At 38.2% G+C, this 22,332-nt stretch overlaps 1 protein-coding gene across 10 annotated transcripts in view; it reads left to right on the top strand.

Annotated features, from left to right (window-relative positions):
• Positions 1 to 22,332, top strand: part of MIPOL1 (mirror-image polydactyly 1) — a 302,089-nt gene that overhangs the window by 103,283 nt on the left and 176,474 nt on the right. For all 10 annotated transcript variants that reach the window (XM_075926916.1, XM_075926909.1, XM_075926912.1 and 7 more), the window contains 3 exons: positions 2,736 to 2,865; positions 4,924 to 4,957; positions 5,217 to 5,387. In XM_075926916.1, the coding sequence (XP_075783031.1) occupies positions 2,736 to 2,865; positions 4,924 to 4,957; positions 5,217 to 5,387 (335 nt within the window). The remainder of the gene's footprint in view (positions 1 to 2,735; positions 2,866 to 4,923; positions 4,958 to 5,216; positions 5,388 to 22,332) is intronic.

Genomic DNA, 22,332 nt, shown 5'->3' with positions numbered 1-22,332 from the left:
CCTCTTTGAAACTTTACAATTATCTTCAGCAGAAAAATTCTTCTTCTCTCACCACCAAACAATATTCAGGCTGAAGATATCTGAATGAGTATTCGATGGATGCTCCAAATCAGGGCAGAATATCCTCAGATAATTGGGCATGTTTTTCTTATGATGCAGAACTTATTTTCCTGCTAGAAACACAATTTGACATATATCTTTAGTGACCTTTCTAATGTGACTGGGTTAAGGACTTCTCTTCAATGTGTACAAGAGGATAGACCATCCTAGAAACAACATGTGTAACTATCCCCATTCTCTTTCATCCAGCCTATTATACTGGTTTGGCCCTCTTGCGGTACTCTTCAAAAGCACAAAGATCACATCTTTCTTCCTTCTTTCATCCACTTCCAGTAATACTTCTGGTTCTGCTCCAGAGGTGACAGAAGTATTTCATAGCCAGAATACCTTTCCAGATGGTCTGTGAAGTTCCGTTCACATATTCCCCCTGTGTCCTACATTTCTCAGCTGCCAAAACTTCTTGTGAAAGTCAAGGAATCTACAAGCTAAAGGGTATATTATTCACTATATAGGCTACATTTTCATCTACATTTTGATAGTCTTGCTATCAGTCCTTCAAATGATTTAATTTATTGAACCGTTCTAATGGCACAGTGGGCAGAACTGTAGAAAGCATTGAATTTGTGGTGCTATATCTAAGGTGACCAGGGTAGGGGATTTCCCCTATGTCAAGCCTTTGTGATTGGGGCATTCTAGTTCTTCCCAATTCGAGTAATGCCAGGAAATGGATTGCTGAAGCAGTTACAGTGACCAAAAGAGTCATTTTATGGAAACAAAGATCAGCTGTTTCCCTCACATTCTTTGTTCAGCTAACTAACCAAACCAAGACTGACCTCTTGAAAAAACTGACATTAATTTAGGGACACACAAAATCCAAATGTGAAAGATGTTTGGTCTTTCATGGGACTATTACAACTGAAGTCAGGTAAATTAGGCTTCTCATGCATCTCCCCATTTTTTTAGTTTTGTGCTGGGAGATTAAGGAATTATTTATCTTGTAACACTCAAGAACATTTATCTATGAATATTTCATGCTGTGTTATTGTTAAATCCATACTTCTGCTGTTTTCTTTGTCATTGAACTTGACTATATCTGTATGGATACAGTAAGACTTCTGAAAAATAATTTTAAAAGTGAGATTTCCTCATAGGGTATTTTCTCCACAAAATTTAGTTATGAGAAACAGTTCTGGTACTTTTGACTGCAGTGACATTTTATTACTATTTTGTCTTTTAAAGATTTGTATTTATTTGGTACTGAGGATATAACTACAGTAGTAAGCAAACAAGGGTTATAAAATCTAATTACAATTTTTTATAATGCCATTTCTATGGAGTATTATAAAGTGCTTTATAATAAATTGGATAGAGCCACTTTCATACAGACATCATAATGTACAAAGGTGAAGCTGGAGAAAAGAAACTAAGATAGAAAAAACAGCAGTGTTGGCTCTAGGTTAAAGTGAACAGGGATCAATTTCAAGTGAGACTTGAAGAAAGGGAATGACTCATCTGTGACTCAGGGAATGGGAGGGAATTCCAGCTAGATAGGGGAAGTACAAATGCAATAGCAGTCTTTGACTCAGCAGAACTGTAAGAATACTGGAAAAAAATACCAGCATTTAGAGAAGTCATTGTTGGGTGTAGCACAAATATGTGGATTAAAGATCAGTTCATTAGGGTGAAAGGGGTCCACAGAGGACTTTGAAACCCAGAGGAAACAATTTTGTATTGAATTTGGAAATTCAATTCCAGTGCCAATGATAGAGGATATAATCTTTCTTCTTGGAATAAAAGTAGACTTGCTGCAGCATCCTGAGTCCCCTGAAGTTGAGAATAAAAGTTTAGGATGACCACAAAGAGAGATCTGCAATAGGTGAGAGAAGGAATGTTGAAAGTGTGTGAATAAAGATTTTAGCAGAAGCAAGGTTGAGATAGGGATTCTGACAGTCTTCCAGAGCTGGTGTTAGGCATGTTGACAAAGGAGTTGCAGGAAGAAAAAAAAGGAAGCCCAGTATGAAGAATGACTTGAACGTTTCTCTCCTGGTGAGCAAACTAAAAGTAAATTTTAGTTTATTGGCACCTAGTGTTCAAAGGTCCCTGAATGCTTTAACAGATAATATAACAATATATTAACAATGGAGTAAAGGCTTGACAGGGAGAGAGAGATGCTGACAATATTATCTTTGTAATATCAGAGAGGCACTACACAAGAGCTAGATTGTGCACCGCTATGGGGTCAATTAAAATATGGTGTTAAAAGATCCTTTCTCTTAATCTTAGGTTGTGCTGTAACAGAAGGCTCTAGTTATATCTGATATGAATATGAGCATGAGGAATTAGCCTAATTTTCAGAGTCACTGCTTCACATAAGTGATGGTTTTCTTCTTCTGTGATATGAATTTGAGGGTCAGTCCCAAATCCCTGTTCCTTATTTGTTCCTTTAGGTGTTCATGTTAGCTACCAGATGCACTTTGATGTTTTCAAAACTGTAAAGCAAAATCTTGTTATGGTATCTTCACATTAGCAAATGTTTTGTATAGGCAGTTCAGTCAAGAACTGATCCAAAGGACACTGAAGTGAGTGGTAAACTTGTTGATTTCAAAAGGCATTAGATAGGGTACATTGTGAAGATACAACTAAAGCTGTGATAAACACGCTGGTCCTTTTTACAGCCCTCGTGGAAGAAGTATATACAGCTCAACGAGAACGTGATGAAGCTGTCATGGCTAGACTTAGGTTAGCCAACGAAGAGCGAGATGAAGCACTTCTTCGAGCCAAACATTTGGAGCAATCCATTAAAGGGTATGTGTGTGTTTTCATCGTATGTAAGAAGATGACTTTTTATTGGAACCCAAAGGAAACTTGATCATACTAAAAAGTGATCAGGTGGTAAATCTTAACAAGAATTTCAGTGTGATAGAATTTAAGAGGGTCTCAATATATCAGCACTATGTATAGAGTTTTTCTTTTTCAACATTATCAAATGAGGTCATATTTTTCTCCCCAGATGGAGAACAAAGCAAATGACTCTTGTTGGAAGCCCTCCTTCCCCCCCAAAAAACTGAATAAATCAATACAGATAAATCAGGGAAGTGTGACATTTCTTCACTTAAAGTACAAAGTTGTCAGTCAGAAGTTGCACTGTATAGGAAATCAATTGAGTCTTTGAGCCAACTAGACTCATTCATTTCAGCTAAATTTCTGCTAGTTACAGTGGAAGTGTGGAAAAAATTATGTGAATTACCCTCCTATTCTTTCTCTTTAAGGCAAAAGTCATCTGAATACAAGAAGAACTGGCTCTTTCAATTATCCATTCTCTTTATCTTTATATTTTTTATCCTTGTTCTCTTTTCCTCTTTCTTTACTGTTTCCTCACTTTTTTGCCTACCCCTAATTTTCTTCTTTCTCATTTTTCATCAGTACATCCTCCCTAGTTGACCCTTTATTTCTTGTTTATCCAACAATTCCCACTTCCTCCCACTCAAATGCACTTATACAGCAACAATAGAGCATTCTTTTTTAATCATTTCCCTTGATCATAAGAATTCAGGTGGCTTTGCCTGATTATTACAGAGTAAATTCACTAATTGCCATATTAGGTGACTACACTTGTCTTAAATGTCAAAGATCAGATGTCAGGTATGGGTTGATTTCATAGCCTAGTGTGCATAAGTGGCTATGCCAGATTTAGGGTCGTGAAGACTAGTGCATTCAGAGGCATGGGGTTAGTACACTGTCAATTGCTGTGTGGCAGAGGGATGCTTGAAGGGTGATCTCTGACAGCAGCATCACAGTACAAATTACATGTTGTTCTTGAGCAGACATTGGAAGTTGGATGATTACAGTGTCTGCTCCTGAAATGTTACATTACAGCCTGTGCCAGAACTGCTTGCTCTTAAGCTACTTTGTATGTGCTGAGTCCCCCATTCGATTAAATATCTATGAACTGGGCGAGGCTGCACTTCTTTAGTGTTTAAGTTTAATTTTTAACAAATTGTTAGTCTTTGTATTTTAGACCCCCCAAATAAATAAATAATTTTTTTCTGTAAATAAAATGTTTAACTATTATAGTTAACTTTTAATTACCATAGAAAAAAATGTAATGTTTTGTTTAATCACCTCTGTAGGCAGAAATTTGTGCTATTACTCAGAGCTATTGTTCTCTGAAACAGCAATTAGCAATCATTTGGCAAAACCGTTTGCTGCTACTTTACATCTGGCATATAAGTAAATGTGCCAGTGCAACAGAGAGAGTGCAATATTTTTTCCCAGTATTAAAGAAGGGCACCACAGGAGGCTTAATTTGACTCCTATATTTTATGATGGGATAAAACAGAAACAATTCTAAGTGAGTTTTAACTAAGATATTTGTCCTCCTAGGGAGACGGAAGAATTACATTGTTAAAACACACACACACACACACACACACACACACACACACACACACACACACACACACGAAAAACCAACTGTCCCATTTATTTTGGGGTGCAGTAAAGCCAACAAGAATATCGTTTCAGGTTAAAGTTGTAAGTCCAGAAATAAATAAAATAACAGCACCAGTGCTTTCTATCACTAGGGAACTTTCTTCATCTAAGCACATATGAACAATTGATCCTTGTAGTCATATATAGCAGTAAACATTAATAACTTAACAGTCTGAAGTCAGTGCTGAAGATATGGAGCATTATTGAAAGATGGAGTCGAGCAGGTGGCACTTTAATATGTTCAGTGTCATGGTTGACTCTAAAGACTAGTAGAATGAAATTACTTGAGGTTCTAAAGATTTAAAAAGCGAACTCATTTTGCTGCACTAAGGAAATGCTACTGATCAGGCTTTCTGTGTCCCTTTTTTCTAGGCTAGAAAATATTAACCCTGAAGAAAATGACATGGTAAGCCGTTCTCTGAGGAGATTTCTTGATGTCAGTCTTATATCTTAGAGGCTTAAGTTCAATTGAGTGGGTTTCAAGAACTAAGATGTGGGAAAAAGAAGAATTGACACACTAATAATGTACATCTTTGCTGCAATATGAAAATTCAATAACTTCACTCAGTCAATTTACAATTCACATGTGCCTATTAATTAAAACCCTATATTAAATAAAATATATTAAAACTTCATGTCTGACTAACATATAATGCTGTTGGTAGACATTACAGGAATTACTGAACAGAATAAACAATGCAGACACAGGGATAGCTATACAGAAGAATGGAGCTATAATTGTGGATCGGATACACAGGACCAAGGAGCGTAGAAAGAAAATAACAGCTGAGGAAATGAATGCAGTGATAGAAGAACGGGATGCTGCTTTGTCTCAAGTAAGTCCCCACTAGTATATAAAAAGCACTCAGGGCCTAAATCTCTCTCCTCCTATCTTTGGGGGAACAAATTCTTCCATGTGTTTCCTGTTCAAAGTTTGCTTTTTAAAAGAGCCTTCTACATAGAAAATTCCTGAACACTACACAATTACTGTAGTAACATAGGAATGTTATTTAAAATGACCTTAACAACATTTGCAAGCCACTGTTCGGAGAAAATATTTTTTTCTGATATTCCAGGTTACAAAAGATGCTTCTCGGTGGTTTTCTCTCCCTCTCCCCTTGTTTAGGCTTCCAAAGTACAAACCTTTTTGCACTGCTCAGGGCTCAGATATGCAACTATTTGTGCAGTTGTAAATGGGTATGAAGGGTGCAGAGTAACAGTTCACTGGGCCATAAATATTTGTAAAGCTGAACTATTATAAATGACAGAGACATTTTGTCACATATAATTACCCTTTAGGACAAGCAAATTTTTTCCTACAGTTCTGCATTGAGGATCTGAAAATCAGGTTCCTGATGTGCTGTTCTGGTGTCCGGTGTCCTTTGTCTCTTTTATTTTACTCGAGAAGTTTGATGTCCCTTCTTGTTCCTGATACATCTCACAGCCCCTTCCATATCCTTGGCTTTACTAAAGAACATATTTCCCTTCCCTGAAGCTGGCAGAAACACTACCTGCTCCTCCGTTGCTTCAGTGGGCTAGAGTCGTACCTCACCACAGAATAGCTTTGGGTTTTGTGCCCACTCTTGGTTGCTCCTAGACTTAGTACTTGATATGACTTTACACGTTCCTGGGTTCTGTCATTTCAGATCAGGTCACAGGGATAGGCAGATCATGTTGTGAGTGCACCAGGGGGAGAATAAAGGGATTTGAGGTAGGAGGTAATACAGCCATTAAGCACTCACATCGTTCAAGAGCGGTGATCTACCTCTGCCCCTCAGAGGGCCAGAAACCCAGCATCTTCCCCAGACCTTAATTACGTAAATTATCCATTTCCCAAATATCACACTTTTGGGGATTAACTAGTTTTTAAAGTAGGGTTTATGGTCTTAGTTGTTGAAAACATGAATTATGTTCTGTGCAAGTGTGAAGTAGAGCCTACAGCCAGGTAGGCAGCCTTGACCTCCCCTCATCTGGTAAACTCCCATTGTTGGTGACCACTCAGGTCCTGGATAAGGGAGGTCCGACCTGTAGTTCATTCTTTGCTCAGGACAGATGTATTAAAAAAGAGAATGTCTGAGGACATCTCTTGGAACAGTTGCTTTGCAGCAGCAGATAGTATGAATTGGAATTTTATACATATCGAAGCAACTAAAGACAAATTCTGCTCTTGCTGTGCAGGAGGTGTTTGTGTAGGGGTTGGATGCAGAGTTAAAAAAAAAAAGGCTCCTGCAGCAGGGAAAGGGGTGGAATAAGAGGAGCCCATGGCACTGGAACTATTTTTAGGGTAGGGACACTGGGCTGTACCCCCTAATCCCGTTCATGCCCTTCATCACCCCAGACTGGTTACACCTAGGATGCTGGCATCTGTTCCAGGAGAGTTGGCAACCTTGCCATAGCTGGAGGCATTTGGACATCAAGTGGCTTTGTAGCCTCCAGGTCTGGTGGCCTGGAACCCATGGACAGCGAACAGCAGAGCCCATGGGGATGATGGTCAGCAGGACCCCAGGGGGTGCTGAAGCCAGCGGGGCTGGCCGGACCACTTGGAGGCCTCCTGGTAGAGAGGCCAGCCCTTGAGCACAGGGAAGCTGGGTAGAAAACCTAGGGGTGCTGCATCGCCTCCCAATCTGTATTTCCTGTACCTACTTTTATGAGAGTCTTCGGTCCTTGGTCCTGTTGTGGGAGCTTATTGAAGCTGCACGTGGCCACATCATAGAGATGTCCAAAACCTATCTACCATTAAAGTATAAGGTCTTGTGTTGGCCTTCTGTGCAAGTGTGAACATCCATCACAATGTAGTGGGGTTTGGGATTTCTGCAATAAACAGATAATAACTGATAGAGTATAGCTGATAGAATAGCCAAGGAATAAGTGAGTAGAGAACTGTAAATGACAAGAGTTTCAAGTAAAATTATTAAATTATTTGAGCAAAACATAATTTGCCAAATCACTGATACTTCAGGATGTATTAGTACTTTTATTGACTTTTCAGCTATTTTTAATAAGTCGATGAAATTATACAAATTTACCAGAACATATTTTAGTAATTTCTCTTTGGTCCATCTTTCCCTAGTTCCTGTCTCCTCCATTCATTTGCCATTCCAGACTATTTTATTTTATTTTTATTTTAAAAAAAAACTTATTAGCAACATGGTCACTGGTGAAACATGCAAAAATCCCATGAAAAGTTTATGCTGTTTTTAAAAAATTATTGTTATTATTATTAGCTTTTCTTACACAGGACATTGAAAGCTGGGCAACCAGTAATAGAAAAGATTTCAGCAAAGGAGGAGAATATGCTTGGTTTTTTAATTTTTGGTTTGTTGCTTTCATGCTTTTTTGTGAAATAAGAATTGTAATCTTGGCCAGTAAAACCGATAAACTTTTGATATCACAATTTGGCTAATATGGGAGCTGATGTATACACAAAAAGGCATAAATATGTCTTTTTAAAAAACCTGTTTCCTTGCATAATCTCACAGAATCATGTACGATACGTTGCTTTCTCAAATAATTAAACCAAGCATTAATAAAAGGTCAGTTATTCCACACAGTAATGGCTTAGGTGCAAAGAGCATCAGAGCCAATTTACAAATATATCTGTATAATACACAGGTAGTTTTAAATCATGCAGGTCATATTAAAAATTGTGATGTGAATTATATTGTGCTACCAATGTTTGATGCAAGCAGTACTATTTCATTAAATGTTCAGGAAAAATCCTACTACTATGAATCGTAAATTAATAGAACTCTATGAAATTTACTTATGGAAAACCTAACTTTTATGTTTACATCTGAGAAGCTCTTACAACTAAAACTAATATTCTAGAATATGTAAGATAAGTCTTAAAATTGTGGCCACCATTTCAAACCATATTTCTTAGTTGATAATGTCTTGGGTACTTGTGCAGTATACAAATTACTAGTCTTTTGTTAAGAGCATGATAACAGTTATTACAACCTATTGTCAAGAAAAATAGGAGATGGAATCTTGCATTAGATCACAGAGTTGCCTGAAGGTAACTCAGGTTGTCTATAGTTATACTGCATCCAACCCAAATTATTATAATTTACATCTGGGTCTGCCACAGGTGTTGGTAGTGTGAGATTTCTCCATTTTCTGTGGACATAAAATCAAGTTCACATGAAGACATGTCATAAATATTGACATTGGTCACACCCAGAGGGAGATATTTATTGACTGTCATTGTCCTATGGAGCATACTTATTAAGAGTTTTGAATTTGTGAAACTCTGTAAAAGCTACATTCTCCTACACAACTTGCTACTACTGTAAAATCTCGAATATAATGCACACCGATGTATAATGCGCATCCTGACTTTTGAATTTTATCATAATGAAGAAATCTATACTCCTATATATAATGCGCGCCCTGACTTTGCCCATTGTATGTGTATTTTATGATACCCGTCGTCATTGATCCGAAGGCATTGTTAAAAATAGTCTATTTGATTGCAAGTCTATGGTATGCCAGCACGTCGTATTTCCTGCCTTTTTGTATTGCCAGTTGATTGCACATGACTATAGAATATGCAGCGTTTTGACGCTCTATTACCTTTACATACGGTTGATTTTAGTAATGTTTATAACTTATTTTAATAAATGTCAGCAATTAATTAACTATAAACTATTTCATACGACAAGTAAGACGTAAATTTCATATTATTTATTGTTTTTAAATATTTTAAAGCATTCTAGGAATCTCTGCCATTTCAGGTGATGTTGATTTCATGTTTACTGCCATCTTAGCGTGGCGTCAGCATAGCAGAGGTTCGTCATCTTCTGACATGGAATTGCCAAAATAAAACTTTAAACAATAACTCCTATATATAATGCGCACCCCGACTTTGACCCAAAAAAGCTTGGAAAAAAGTGTGCATTATACTCGAGATTAAACGGTATCTGGTGAAGGAGCATCTGTGCCACTTGAGTTATCAGCATAACTGATGTCATGCAAGCAAGAACTTCCTGCCTGTTTTCAGGGTTTTATAGGGGGTAGGCTTAATGAGGCTAAACTATTAATCTTATGAATGAGGCCATTCACAACTTGACACGTGAGAGTTAACTGCAATTTACCTGAACAGCATCTAGCTCTTCTGGTATTTTTTATAATTTTTTTCCAAATTTTCTGAAGCAGAAACTATAACACAGAAAGCCACTTATAAATTAGGTTTCAGTTGGACAATATTTAAGATTCTTAAATAATGGATGCGCTGTAATAAATTGCGTGCCCTCTACAAGCATGTAAATATAGTCTTGAACTAGTCTTTTAGGTGTGATTTTTGTAGTACATTATGGTGGTTTTATTATATTAGATTATTGCACTCCATTTAATTAGACTGCTATTGTGCATATTCTTGGCAATATTTAACTTGTTATATTTCAGGACTTTAAATTTTATTTGAATTTTTCACTGCTGCACAACCTGGAAATGCTCTCTAATTTTTAGGAAGTGTGGTAAAACAGTCCTTTCTGAACTACAAATATCTAGGTTTGTTTTGAGATTTTTAATGTGATCACTTTGTCTTAACAGAGAGATGGACACTATTATCATATTGAGCTGCACATGTGTATATAATCTTAGATTGTTCACTAGATTGCTTAGCAAATATGCAAACTACATTTTGTATGTGCAAAAACAAATAAAATGATATAAACTCAAATATTTGATACTACTTTTAGTATGTATTTTCAAGTGAATAAAAAACAAACAACTAAAGTATGGCTAAACATTGACATTCATCCCTTCTTACCCTTCCACGCTCACCATCAACCATTTTTTTAGAAAAACAAACTCACCCATTCGGTTGTATTTGCCAAGATATATTTGTTAGTTAAAAGATACTGTGTTATGGTGTGGAACTTGTGTCTGTTTTATGGCTGCTCTTAGAAAAGAACACAGAGAGATGTTGACTGCCACGAGAATGAAGAAATCAGTTTCTTGGTTGATATTCAGTTTTACCTTAAGCCATTCGTGGAAATACCCAGTCCATTCAAATATTTGCAATGTAGTTCCTTAGTGAGTCTTACTTGTTTATTAAGTAATCAGATATATTTGTGATTAACTTTTAATACAAATACAACACAATATAGTCACAATTTGGTAATGTTCATTAAATATTTTAAAGGAAATAGTTACCAGCAAGAGGCAGTATGGTGTAGTGCCTCAAAGTAGCAACTGGCTGTAAGCCATTTTACACCTTCTGGACAGGAATGTTAACATGATTAAAGGTTTGGCAACTGAACCTGGGGCACTGAGTAAGGCATTGCAATTTTTTTTCTTTCCTTTTGAAGGAAGAAAAAGAGATATTTTTATCAGTAGAGCTTGAAGGTGCTTTTAAAGGAAGTAAACCAAGAGCATAGAACATACTGCAAGAGAATGTATTTATTGTGCTTTCGGTCTTAAATTGAGGAGCTATTTTGTAATTAAGGTACAGTCTGTTGCTATATGAAGTTTAAATAAATAAAGTGCAGAATTTGTTGTAGAAGAAAAGCAATAGTTTCATAGGCAGAATAGCATTGTCTGTTTAATACCCTGGGCTGAAGCAGTAATGTAATTGGTAAGCAAACCTGGTTTTACAGTTTTGAAGTTTGATCACATCCTGCTGTGCAGGAACATGCTTATGACTGTTCATGTACAAAACTGGCACACTCCCAGTTGCTCATCTAAAACAAGTTAAAGTGCCTGTCTCCGTTTCAAGTGACTGTTTGGCACCAGACGGCGTTTTATGGTAATTGAGACAGAAGATTAGAAGCAATACGCTTGACTTCCCACCATTATCAGTTTCAGCTAATGACTAATAACTGATAAATGTCAATAGGATTGGTAGGCCAACTTTTTATTAACTTTTCCAAGGCAGTTCTCAAACGGCTCTTCTGGTTTTACACCAAATAAGGTATAGCACTCAGTGTGTTTTTTGTGACACACATCAAGTGAACATTCAAGATTTTTCACCACACATCAGTGAACATTTCTTATTTAAGAAATACACCTGTGAAGTGCAATAACATTGAAGACCACAAAAAGGTGGTTATTTGAAAATGAGCTTGGGACTCCAATCTAAATTAGGGAATATCTGTCCTCATATAGAGGGGGTCAATAGTGCATGACCACACTGTTAGAACAGAGGAAATTCCTTTTGCAGTGAAGCTACCTTTTTGTTTTACACTAAACCTTGCAAATTAGCACCTCTGTTTTATATGCTTATGCTTATTCTAGCCTTTGCCCACACTTACTGATTTCACTCTGCTAGTGTTGGCACTAGCATACCAGAAGGAGCATCTGACAATGATCTAGCTGCCATGCTAAGACACTGCTCCCTCTACCACTCTGCTGCTGCCTTTAAAGCTAAGAGTGGGAGGAGGGCAATAAATCCTTATGGATGATATACTGAAGCAGACAGCTGTTGGGGTGGTGGTGATTTTCAGATTCATTGGTGTGTGTGGTGTGTGTTGCAAGTTGATTAGCTCCGTAACTATCTTGGTTCATTCCACTACCCGATTCCTCTTGTGCCAGCAACAGCAAGATCCCTGCATGCACACATTCAGGTGCTTTGTCTCTGGCTGGTAGCAGACACGTGGATGAGAGGAAAACTTTATCACCAGGAAGAAGGAGTTAATGCAGGACGCAGGAGAGAGTCTGCATAAAATCAAAGACTCTGCCTGTAAGATGCCTTGGTTGCACAGCTTCTGTTAGTGTGATCCCTGCTTTCAGTTTGTGAAGGATAAGAGATGGGGGAAGATAGAATACAAAATGAAAGTGCTAATTTAAAAGGTGGGATTTAACTAAAAAAATAACACTGTGGGAGGGTGGAACAGGGGGAATAGCTATTAGACCTGAATTCTCTTTCTCACAGGTAGCTGTAGGGAAACATCCACTCTGAAGTCCAAGCCTGTGAAGCTGAACAATGGGGTAAATTCTTTCATTCCACTGCAATTCTAATTATGTTTAAGAGTTTCTGTGCAAAGATTCATCAAAACCTTCGTTTCTGAGAAAGGTGAGTAGACATGTTCATTTATTGTCAGCTGCAGAAGAGACATTCTCATGGGGAAACACTGGATGCAGCTGATGCTAAAAGGGCTGCCTGACGGTACTTCCTGGTTGGGGGAGAGGTGGAGCTAATTTCTCAATTTGACTACAAGGATGGCATTGATTGATGCCATTAGGAACCCTCAGCTGGAAGGACAGGTTACTCTATAGGTCATGGAGGAAGTGAAAATTAGAGGATTCTGAAGGATTTTCTAATCTTCCTTCAAGAAGTTCTTATAATAGATTCTGATATCTAGTCTGAATGCTAAATATGAGTAAATATGTAAATGTGAATGCCTAACTTCCTTGAAAAGAGGGATTAAAAAATGTCTTTTTGAACTTCTGAAGCAAAATTTTAATTAATATAGCATTTTCTCCATTTAATGTCACAAACTTTTGCCTGAATTCTGCCCTGTGATACACCACTATTTGTATTGTTAAATCGCCCGTCGTGCTTACGCAAACAATGTGTTGTGTCAAATTTACAAGATACATATCTACGTAGTATTCAAGGGCATGATTAAGCCTTGTATCTTTAACTATAAGCTTTATTAAATTTTCAACTAGAACAGTCATCTTTTGTTCAGTACATAGGAACACCTTCCCCTTTTGAAAATGACAGTAGGTAGTGCCCATAAATTTGCATACAGGCTTGTTTGATTAATTGCTGTTTGACTCATCTATCATCGTGCTAAGCTCTAGGATCACACAGCTCAGACTCCCAAACCACTTTGTAGAATTAATTTAAATATTTAATGTCAAAACCTTAGGATGAAAAGCAAAAAATGGTTTGTCTTGGTGGCTTGTTTCATTAACAACCTGTAGAGGAAATTCCCAATGTATTATAAGTAATAGAGTGTATACAGTATTTAGTCCGTCAGCAGAATTGTACTCAGTATGTTTGAAACAAGTCATATAGGTGCCTGAAATTACACGCTTATATATATTTAAAGTAATGTTTCTACAATACTTAGAAGATGTAAAATGTTGTAAACTTCTAAAGTGTTGGGCCAGAAACTGATTTGCTTACTAAGCAGGAAAAAAAATCACATTGGCATTCTTGAAAATTTTCCCTAAGTGAGGACACAGGTCTTCTGAATTTGGCTCAGTGGGTGTTACCTTTAAAAAATATATACTATCCAAATTGTTAGGGAGAGTTTCTCATTGAATTGTAGTGTGCATGGGTAACATGCTTATGGAATATGTCTACAGAAATACATTGTTTATTCTAGATGCCCTTAGGGGATACACTTGAGTTGTGTCTCTGTTAAAACAGAAGGTTTTTTTTTTTAAGCAAAATGCAGGACAATGTAGCACTTTAAAGACTAACAAGATGGTTTATTAAATGATGAGCTTTCGTGGGCCAGACCCACTTCCTCAGATCAAATAGTGGAAGAAAATAGTCACAACCATATATACCAAAGTATACAATTAAAAAAAAAATGAACACATATGAAAAGGACAAATCACATTTCAGAACAGGAGGGGGATGCGGGGGGGGGGGAGGAAGGAAGGTAAGTGACTGTGAATTGATGATATTAGAGGTGGGGAGAGTGGGATGTCTGTGAGCTAATGGTATTAGAGGTGATAATTGGGGAAGCTATCTTGGTAATGGGTAAGATAGTTTGAGTGTTTGTTCATTCCTTCTCGGAGAGTGTCGAATTTTAACATGAATGACAGTTCAGAGGATTCCCTTTCAAGTGCAGATGTAAAAGGTCTTTGTAGCAGAATGCAGGTGGTTAAGTCATTGAGAGAGTGTCCTTTCTGGTTAAAATGGCAAGAAACTGTTTTTTCTTTGTGATCTTGTCTGATATTGTTTTGTGGGCATTAATCCTTTGGCGAAGTGTCTGAGATGTTTGTCCAATGTACATAGCAGACGGACACTTTCGGCACATGATAGCATAAATTATATTTCTGGATGCGCAGGAATATGTGTTCTTGATCTTATAACTCACTTGGTTAGATCCAATAATGGTATCAGCAGAATGAATATGTGGACAAAGCTGGCAACGGGGTTTGTTGCAAGGGAAGGTACCAGGGTTGGTATTAGTGTGGTATGTCCTGTGGTTGTTGGTAAGAATCATCTTGAGGTTAGGTGGTTGTCTATAGGAGACTATGGGTCTGTCTCCCAGAGCCTCTTGGAGTATGGTATCCTGTTCCAGTATGGGCTGTAGTTTATTGATAGTGTGTTGGACAGGTTTATGTTGGGGGTTGTAGGTGATGATTTTTTTTTTAATTATTTTTATGATCACTTCCTTCCTAATGATGTAAGTGGAATCCTGTATAAACATTATGTGGGAAAACTGGTACCTAGATTACCTCTTAAAAGATTTCTGAAAGTAAAATATTTGCCTCTTTATACTCTGTCTCCATAAATCCTGATTACAATCTAAATAGTAATTGATTATACTTTTCTAAATTTAGTATTACGTACGAGCACACTTTAAAAAGGCAAAGCATCATTTTTATTATTATAGTGGTAAAAACTCAGTCCATTTAGTTTATGAAGATATTAAGTAAATATATCAAAAGTTCTACCAGTCCTGCCTAAATGTAATTAGGAAAAAAAAGGTGCTTTCCCTTTTTTTAAATAATTTATGTTTACCATAGTACTGTACTGTAGGGTCTCTGCTGCTGCCTGTTTACTTCCAGTTCCAAATGATGTGTTTTGATTGACTGGTCTGTTCGGAACTTTGAGGTTCTGCTGGAGTTCAGGGATTGTGCCGGGTGTTTTTCCTCATTGTGTGGGTGAGGTCAGCTATGGATGCTTTGATATGTGACTGTAATTTGATAGTAGCAGAAACCATGACATCTGCACTTGGTGGTAAGGACTTTGTGACCTCTCTCCTATTCCTTGTCCTTAAGTCCTGAATGACTTCAGACTTGCCTACTTGGGCAAACTCCACTCTTTCCTGTGATAGCAATGGAAAGGCCCAAGCTAAAATCTTCCCATCTTATAAGGACTTGTGAATTGAATTCCCTCTCCCTGGCTCAAAAATGACCTGAATTGATTGACACATGACAATGAATGAGAACAAATGCAAGGATAGATTTCAAGAGGCAGATTGCAAGTTTAAACTTAAGCTAAGGGGAGAAGTGCAACCACTCCAGTTACCCATATTTGCTCAAACTAGGTATTTTAAGTGATTCTAGTTTTGGGGTTTCAGGTCTCTACCATATATAATAGACTCTTCTCAGCCTACTCCTAGGACTCAGCTTGCTCTTCTAACCATCTCCTCCTCACCCTCTGTCCCGCTCACAGAGTATCCAAAAGAGGGATCTTGGCCCAGGAAGGCCATAAGATCTTTCTCTGTATGATAAGCTTAAAGTTCGCCAGCAAAATCCCAGTTGATTGAATTCTGGCTACTGTTCCTCTTACCTATAATGGAAATTGGCTGTAAATTGTGATGAACTATCATCCTCACCAAGTAAACTTCTAAATCCTATTTGACTTAACTGTACTTCCACAATGCTGCAAGGAAACCAACAACCTCTTCCTCAGACCTCTGTCAATTTTGCCCCAATGATAAGGGGGAAGCGGGAAACCTTTCTATCCCCCAAAGAGTCAATCATTCATCCTCATGGTATCAATAAAACACAGTTCCAGAGCTATTAGCACAGGATGGATGACTGAAAAACTGCAAAAAGAGGCTTTACAGAACTTGATATAGAGTTTTACATTAATGAAGTGGGAGACTAAGGCAATTGGCCCCCTTCATTCTTCAGTTGGCCAATGAGTGGCTAGAGACTTTTTTGGGAGGGTTGGGGGGTCATCCCCACATTTCTTTCAGCATATCTTCTCCTCCTCCTCAGTTCAGATATGGGTTTTCCAATCACCACCTGCTCCAAAAAGTTTCCTATAGGTCAAGGTGGATTAGCGGAATTTATTGAGACAAATACTCCAACCTGTCTGCAAATACTGGCCCACCTTCTCCATACCTTTTTGGCTAGATTTAATGTAAAAGAAAGCTTGTGTATATATATATATTAGAAGCAGTTGTCATCATGCCCTGTATTGTGCATTTTTTCCTAAAATAACAATACAGTATCGATTATTTATGCAGCAATTATAGAAACACATACACAATGAAGACTTGATTTTGTGCCCTATTTCTAGAACATCAACGCATTGAAGAAACACTGAAAAATTACAAGATGATTTACTGGCTAGGTGGACATCTGGGGTTAATGGTGACTTATGAGACAAGGCAAGCTGCCTAGAATCTGTGAAGTATTTCACAGTAAGGAAGAACAGGAAGAGTTTGAGGTTGTAAAACATACTTTAATTTTGCTCAGTTTTATTCCATCATATAATTAAAGTTGAATAATCTTGAGTAATTCCAAACAGGCCATTGAAAAATCTCCCTTGAGAACTTGCAGAAGCCCCATTGTTTTAGTCATTTAAAACTAAATAGGTAACCACAATAAAGACTCCATTTTAGAGAACAATTCTACACTGGCAAAAGTACAAACCTACATGAACTAAAAGGCGAAGGGGGCAATTGGACAGATGCACAATGGAATTAAGAGGGCATGGAGAAATAGAGGGTCACCAAATGAAATTAATAAATGGCAGGTTTAAAACAAACAAAAGGAAGTATTTCTTCATGCAGTACACAGTCAACCTGTGGAACTCCTTACCAGAGGAAGTTGTGAAGACCAGAACTTTAACAGGGTTCAAAAAAGAACCAGATAAATTTATGGAGGTTAGGTCCATCAATGGCTATTTGCCAGGATGAGTAGGAATGGTGTCCCTAGCCTTTGTTTGTCAGAGGCTGGAAATGGATGATTGGAGGGATCACTTAATGATTACCTGTTCTATTCTTATTACAGTACACAGTGTGAAATGGTGTCAGATAGATGAAGGATTTCATTCTCCCTCTTCCTGATGCAATTTTGGATATCCCTGATCTCTTGCTTATCAACCCTCGCTTCGGGAGCTCTGGTCAAGAAGTAAAAATATTTAACCCTTTGTAGGTTGCTTCCTTTACCTTCTCTACTTCTCTGAGCCCAACTTTCTCTCTCCAAAAGCTCTGGTTACAACTCCCCACCCCCCAAGATATTAAATAGCTGTTAATTTAATAGTCAACTAACCTCATTTAACTATTTTATAGTCCCCAGGGCAGGGCTGGCAGCCAGGGTGCTCCGGCCTCACTCCCAAGGAGCCCCTTGCCACTCTGCACTGCTGCCTCTGTATCCAAGGCAGTAGTGTGGGGTGCCAGGCGGGAGCTGGTCCACGAGGGGAGCCAGTTTAAAAACTAGCTCCCCTTATGGACCAGCTGCCTGTCTCTCTGTGCTGCTGCGTCTGGTAAAGAGGCAGCACCAAAGAGTGGCAGCAGCCCATCTGGGGAGGCGGGCTCTGAGCTCCTGGACCTGGTGTGAGCCGGAACTGAGCCAGGCTGCCTGCTTGCCTGGCTCCTAGTAGTCTGTAAATGCAGAGACCCAGCAGGGGTAGGTCCTGGACCTGTCGCAAGCCAGGACTGAGCCAGGCTGCTGGCGAGCTTGCTAAAAACATTACTGGCAAGGGGGGAAGGAGGGAAGTGCGTATAGTCTATAACATTAACCTATAAGCTTTTGTTTATTGGTTCATTGACTACACTATTACATCCCTATCCCCTCCCCCATTGAACTTCCTACTGAGAACTAGATATATTGAGACTTTGCATGGGAGCAGGGGTATTAATTTAAACTTGTCAGCAGAACCAATCTAATAAATTTCTTGATGAAACTAATGGCATCTAGCAGCTCCTTCCTTAGAAGAAACTCCAGATCTTTATTCCTCACTTGTGAGCAATGCTCAGGCCTTTCCACTTTTCATGCTGGGGCCAAATTCATATTTGGGTAGCCGCTGTGTGTCTCATTGGACTTTCCTTTTTATGTGCTGCATACTGTCCTTTATGGTTTACAGACACTTCTCAGAAGTTGTCAGACATGTATTTATTTTGGCAGATGGATACCTACCCCATTGCTTTCAAAAGATGTCATAACATTCTGCAAGCTTTTTGTTTTGCTTAAAATTTCCTCCAATCTCGCTCTACTTAGGGTGTTTTCCATGTAAATGTAAATGATGGAATCACCTGGAGACCTTCAGTTTGATGTGGGTAATGGGGGTTTCACATGTTGCAGTCTGTATTTCAGAGAAATTCACTGCTACTTTTTAGTGTAGGCCTGGCTTGGGATAAATAATTACACTCGGGTGTAACTGTGCCTTCATAGGTCACAAATTCAGGACAAACTACTGAGAAATATATCCCAAAACTCATGATTATTCTCCCATGAGATACCAAACCAGCAACAAACATAAACTTCATCCCACTACACTGTCTCACTGCAGTTTCCTTAGGCATTCCAATCCCTGCTCATACCAGTAAACCACTGAATTTGAAGATGAGTGGCTTTTTAAAACCAGTTTCTTCAAATAACAGGTTCTTTTGATCCCAAATGACCAGCCACACATTAGTGATATAAAAGGTTATCCAGTTAACTTGTTGGAGCTGGAGCTCCAGCCCTGCAGGGCTCACCATGGACAGACCTGTAGTGTGGGGACCATGGCAGGCAGAGTGCTCCTCCCCACATTTAATCAGTTAACAGGTTACACACTACATTTTACCAGTTAACCAATTAAATGGAATTTTACATCCCTACCACATACCCAGCCCAACATACAACTCAGATTTTACTCCAAAACCATGCTGTTGTCAGTCCTTTAGTATCTAAAATCTGAAAGCAAGAAAGAGAGAGAGGTTAAAATTGATTAAAGGAATCAAATACGTACAATAAATGCAAAGTTCTTCATTCATGCTTGTAGCAGTAATGGAATAAACTGCTGGCTTAAGATTCTGGTTGTTTCCAGATCATTGGAAGTCCCCAGTCCTTTGGTCAGATTGCTTCTATTAGGCAGTTCGTAGTCCAGAGGTTTGAGCGGTAAAGAGGCTGGAGCAAGAAAGAAGCAAAATTGATATATTTCTAAGGCATTATAGCTTGTGCCATGTGGAAGGAAATCCCATCATTCTTACTGTGAAAAATTACAGGTAAAGATAAAGTACGGAGTTACATGGACACGTCAATGGCCATAATTTTGGTTAGTCACAGCCACCCATGCTTCAGATGGAACGTTCACAGGAAAGTCCATTCAGTATAGATGGGTGACTCCCATGATCCATTATGAGTTAAGTGTCCCTTAATGAGCCAGTTAATTTGACTACTCCTTCAAGATGTGCTGGCTAGCAACCTTGTGGGCATTACCCCAGGAGCAAACATTTGAAATACAGGTATGGAGCCAGTACTCATTCCTTCAGATACAAAAAGGATGCATACAAATAGCATAAACATGTTCAGAAAATCACAAGCTTTCCATAGACCCCTTTCTTAACACCCTTTTTTACAAGTCTTGTTGCAAACACACAACAGATGAGGCATCATTTTTTAGAGTTAGTGAGCTAAACGAATTGGCAGGCTAGTAACAGAATAGCTAGTAACAGATAAAGAGGAACACCCAAGGAACGAGGTCTTGGGGGAACCACAATATTTAGTTTTAGACATTTCTGCTTCTCAGTTAGTGATCTGAAGCTTTTAGGTGGATTTTTCTGAAATAATAGCAAATTTTCATTCAGCGTCTGAGAGCTTTCAGAAAACCACATCCAATTGGGTTGCTAATTCCATTCCACTCCCCTCAAATATGACATTAATTAAGTGAGGGTTTGTTATTGCAAGGCAGAAATTTTTAAGTGATCAGTGCCAATAATGAAAGACCTTTTTCATAAACCACAAATATAAAGATAATATAAATTATCCACACATCTGTGTGTACAATAAATCACATGTTGATAGCATACACTATAGCTGAGCTGGAAGGCTATGCATTTTAAATTTATCTTTTCTGTTTTATATTTTCTGCTAATTCATTGTAGCATCACAGGATTAGTCTCTCTACATGTCATTCATTTTGAAAAATTTGAGCAAAATTGATAGTTTTGACCTTTACTTGTACAAGAAAAATTGATTTTTACATGCATGTGATCAAATTTGACAAAAAAAATCTGAAATTTACATTTTTCAGTTCTGCCCTTGTTCACCTCTTAGTAAGAAACAACTGCAATAATGTTTTAGAGAAAAAAATGAGTTGTTAATTTTAAAGTTTGAAATGTCATGTGTTTATGCATGCAGGTCACCTTTTCTTCCACATAATTTAAGACTTGACTTTTATGTAGCATTAGAATGTGTGTGTGTCGGGGCAATAAGAGTTGCTTTCGGTGACAACAATGAAAGCAACATGTCCTATATCACCATTCCTCAATCCAAGGAGAAAAGAGGAACTACTCTTTGTTCAAAAAATACTTGTTGCTACTACTAGAGGTTGTTGAAAATTTTCCTTTTAATATGCCTATTAATTATCTTTTAGATTCACATAGTCTGTCTAGTTTAAAATAGCTTTTGTTAGGGTTTAAAGACGTTTGGGCAACACTCATTAGACAAGGAGAAAATCAAGACCAGGCACTTATGCAATTGACAGCTCAATTGAGAGTACAGTGTTTATCATCGTGGCAAACAACTAGTTTGTGTACCAGGAGAAAGCACCTGTGTTCCTATGATTATAATAAATGAACAAGGAGATTAATAAACTAGCTATTGCTCAGCCATTCCTGATACTTGTTTCCTCAACTAATGTGCTGGTCTTTTAAGAAGCATTCCTGTCCTGTTGTGCAATAACTGCCAACTTACCATTTAGGCAATATCCTGTTTGCATATGGATTTCAAGAAAATCCATTGAAGCTTATTTGGAAACCAACTCATTAGATTTTGTTTTCCTGTCTGTCAATTTACATTAGTTGCTTTCAGCAAACCAAGGTTACGGTACACAAAAACATACCTGAATACTCTGCATTGGACAGAGAATCGGATTCCTCATTACTAGAAGTAGGTGGCAAAGAAGAGGGATTAGATTGGATGTTTGCTTCTACAGCACTGAAATGCCTTTAGAGAAATGGCTAGTCTGGAAATGTGCTGCTCTAGCTAACCATTGAAACACTGTTGTTACCACCGTTTTCAGGCTGCTTCCCCAGTTTATAAGGCTGGAACTCAGGTGTACCAGACTGTGTCCACCGCTTCCATTCAATTATGCATATGCCTGTGAACAATGCTGGTGTGAGTTGCTTAACTTTTTCCAGGGGGAGGAGATAAAGCAGAGCAATTAGCAATTTTAGCAGTAAGGGGGTGTTATGCCAAATGGTTGACAAACTGCCTCCTGGCTGCAAGCCATCTGATGGCAGTGGAATCAGCTTCTCTGCTGAATAGGTGGCATAACACGTGGCCACCAGGAGCAGTAGCTCAATGTTGCATAGTCTAATGAGCTAAGCATAGTAGCAAAAGCAAAGGTCTTGTGTGTACTAATTTTAGCTCTATCAGGGACTCCTTAAACTTTTTCTCTTAACTTCCCATCCCATAAACAGGCAAGAACTGCTGGCCCTATCTACTAACCTCAGAAAGCTGTTATAATAACTTACTAGCTGATGATTGTCAGCTGCTACAACTTTTCTAAGTACTTTTATTATTAAACAGATACTTATGAGGGAAGACACATAACACAGAGAACATCTGTGGGAAGAGGAAGAACAGATTAGAGAGACCAAAGAGGAATAGACATTGTAATGTGGGGAACGCAGTGGTGTGGCTGATGCAGGACAGGGTGAGAGTGAGAGGAAAGGAGATGTTGCTTTTCACAGGAGGAGAGAC

The sequence above is a fragment of the Pelodiscus sinensis genome, chromosome 4 (assembly GCF_049634645.1).
Source record: "Pelodiscus sinensis isolate JC-2024 chromosome 4, ASM4963464v1, whole genome shotgun sequence".
Lineage (NCBI taxonomy): Eukaryota > Metazoa > Chordata > Testudines > Trionychidae > Pelodiscus > Pelodiscus sinensis.
This window is presented reverse-complemented; position numbering and strand designations above follow the sequence as displayed.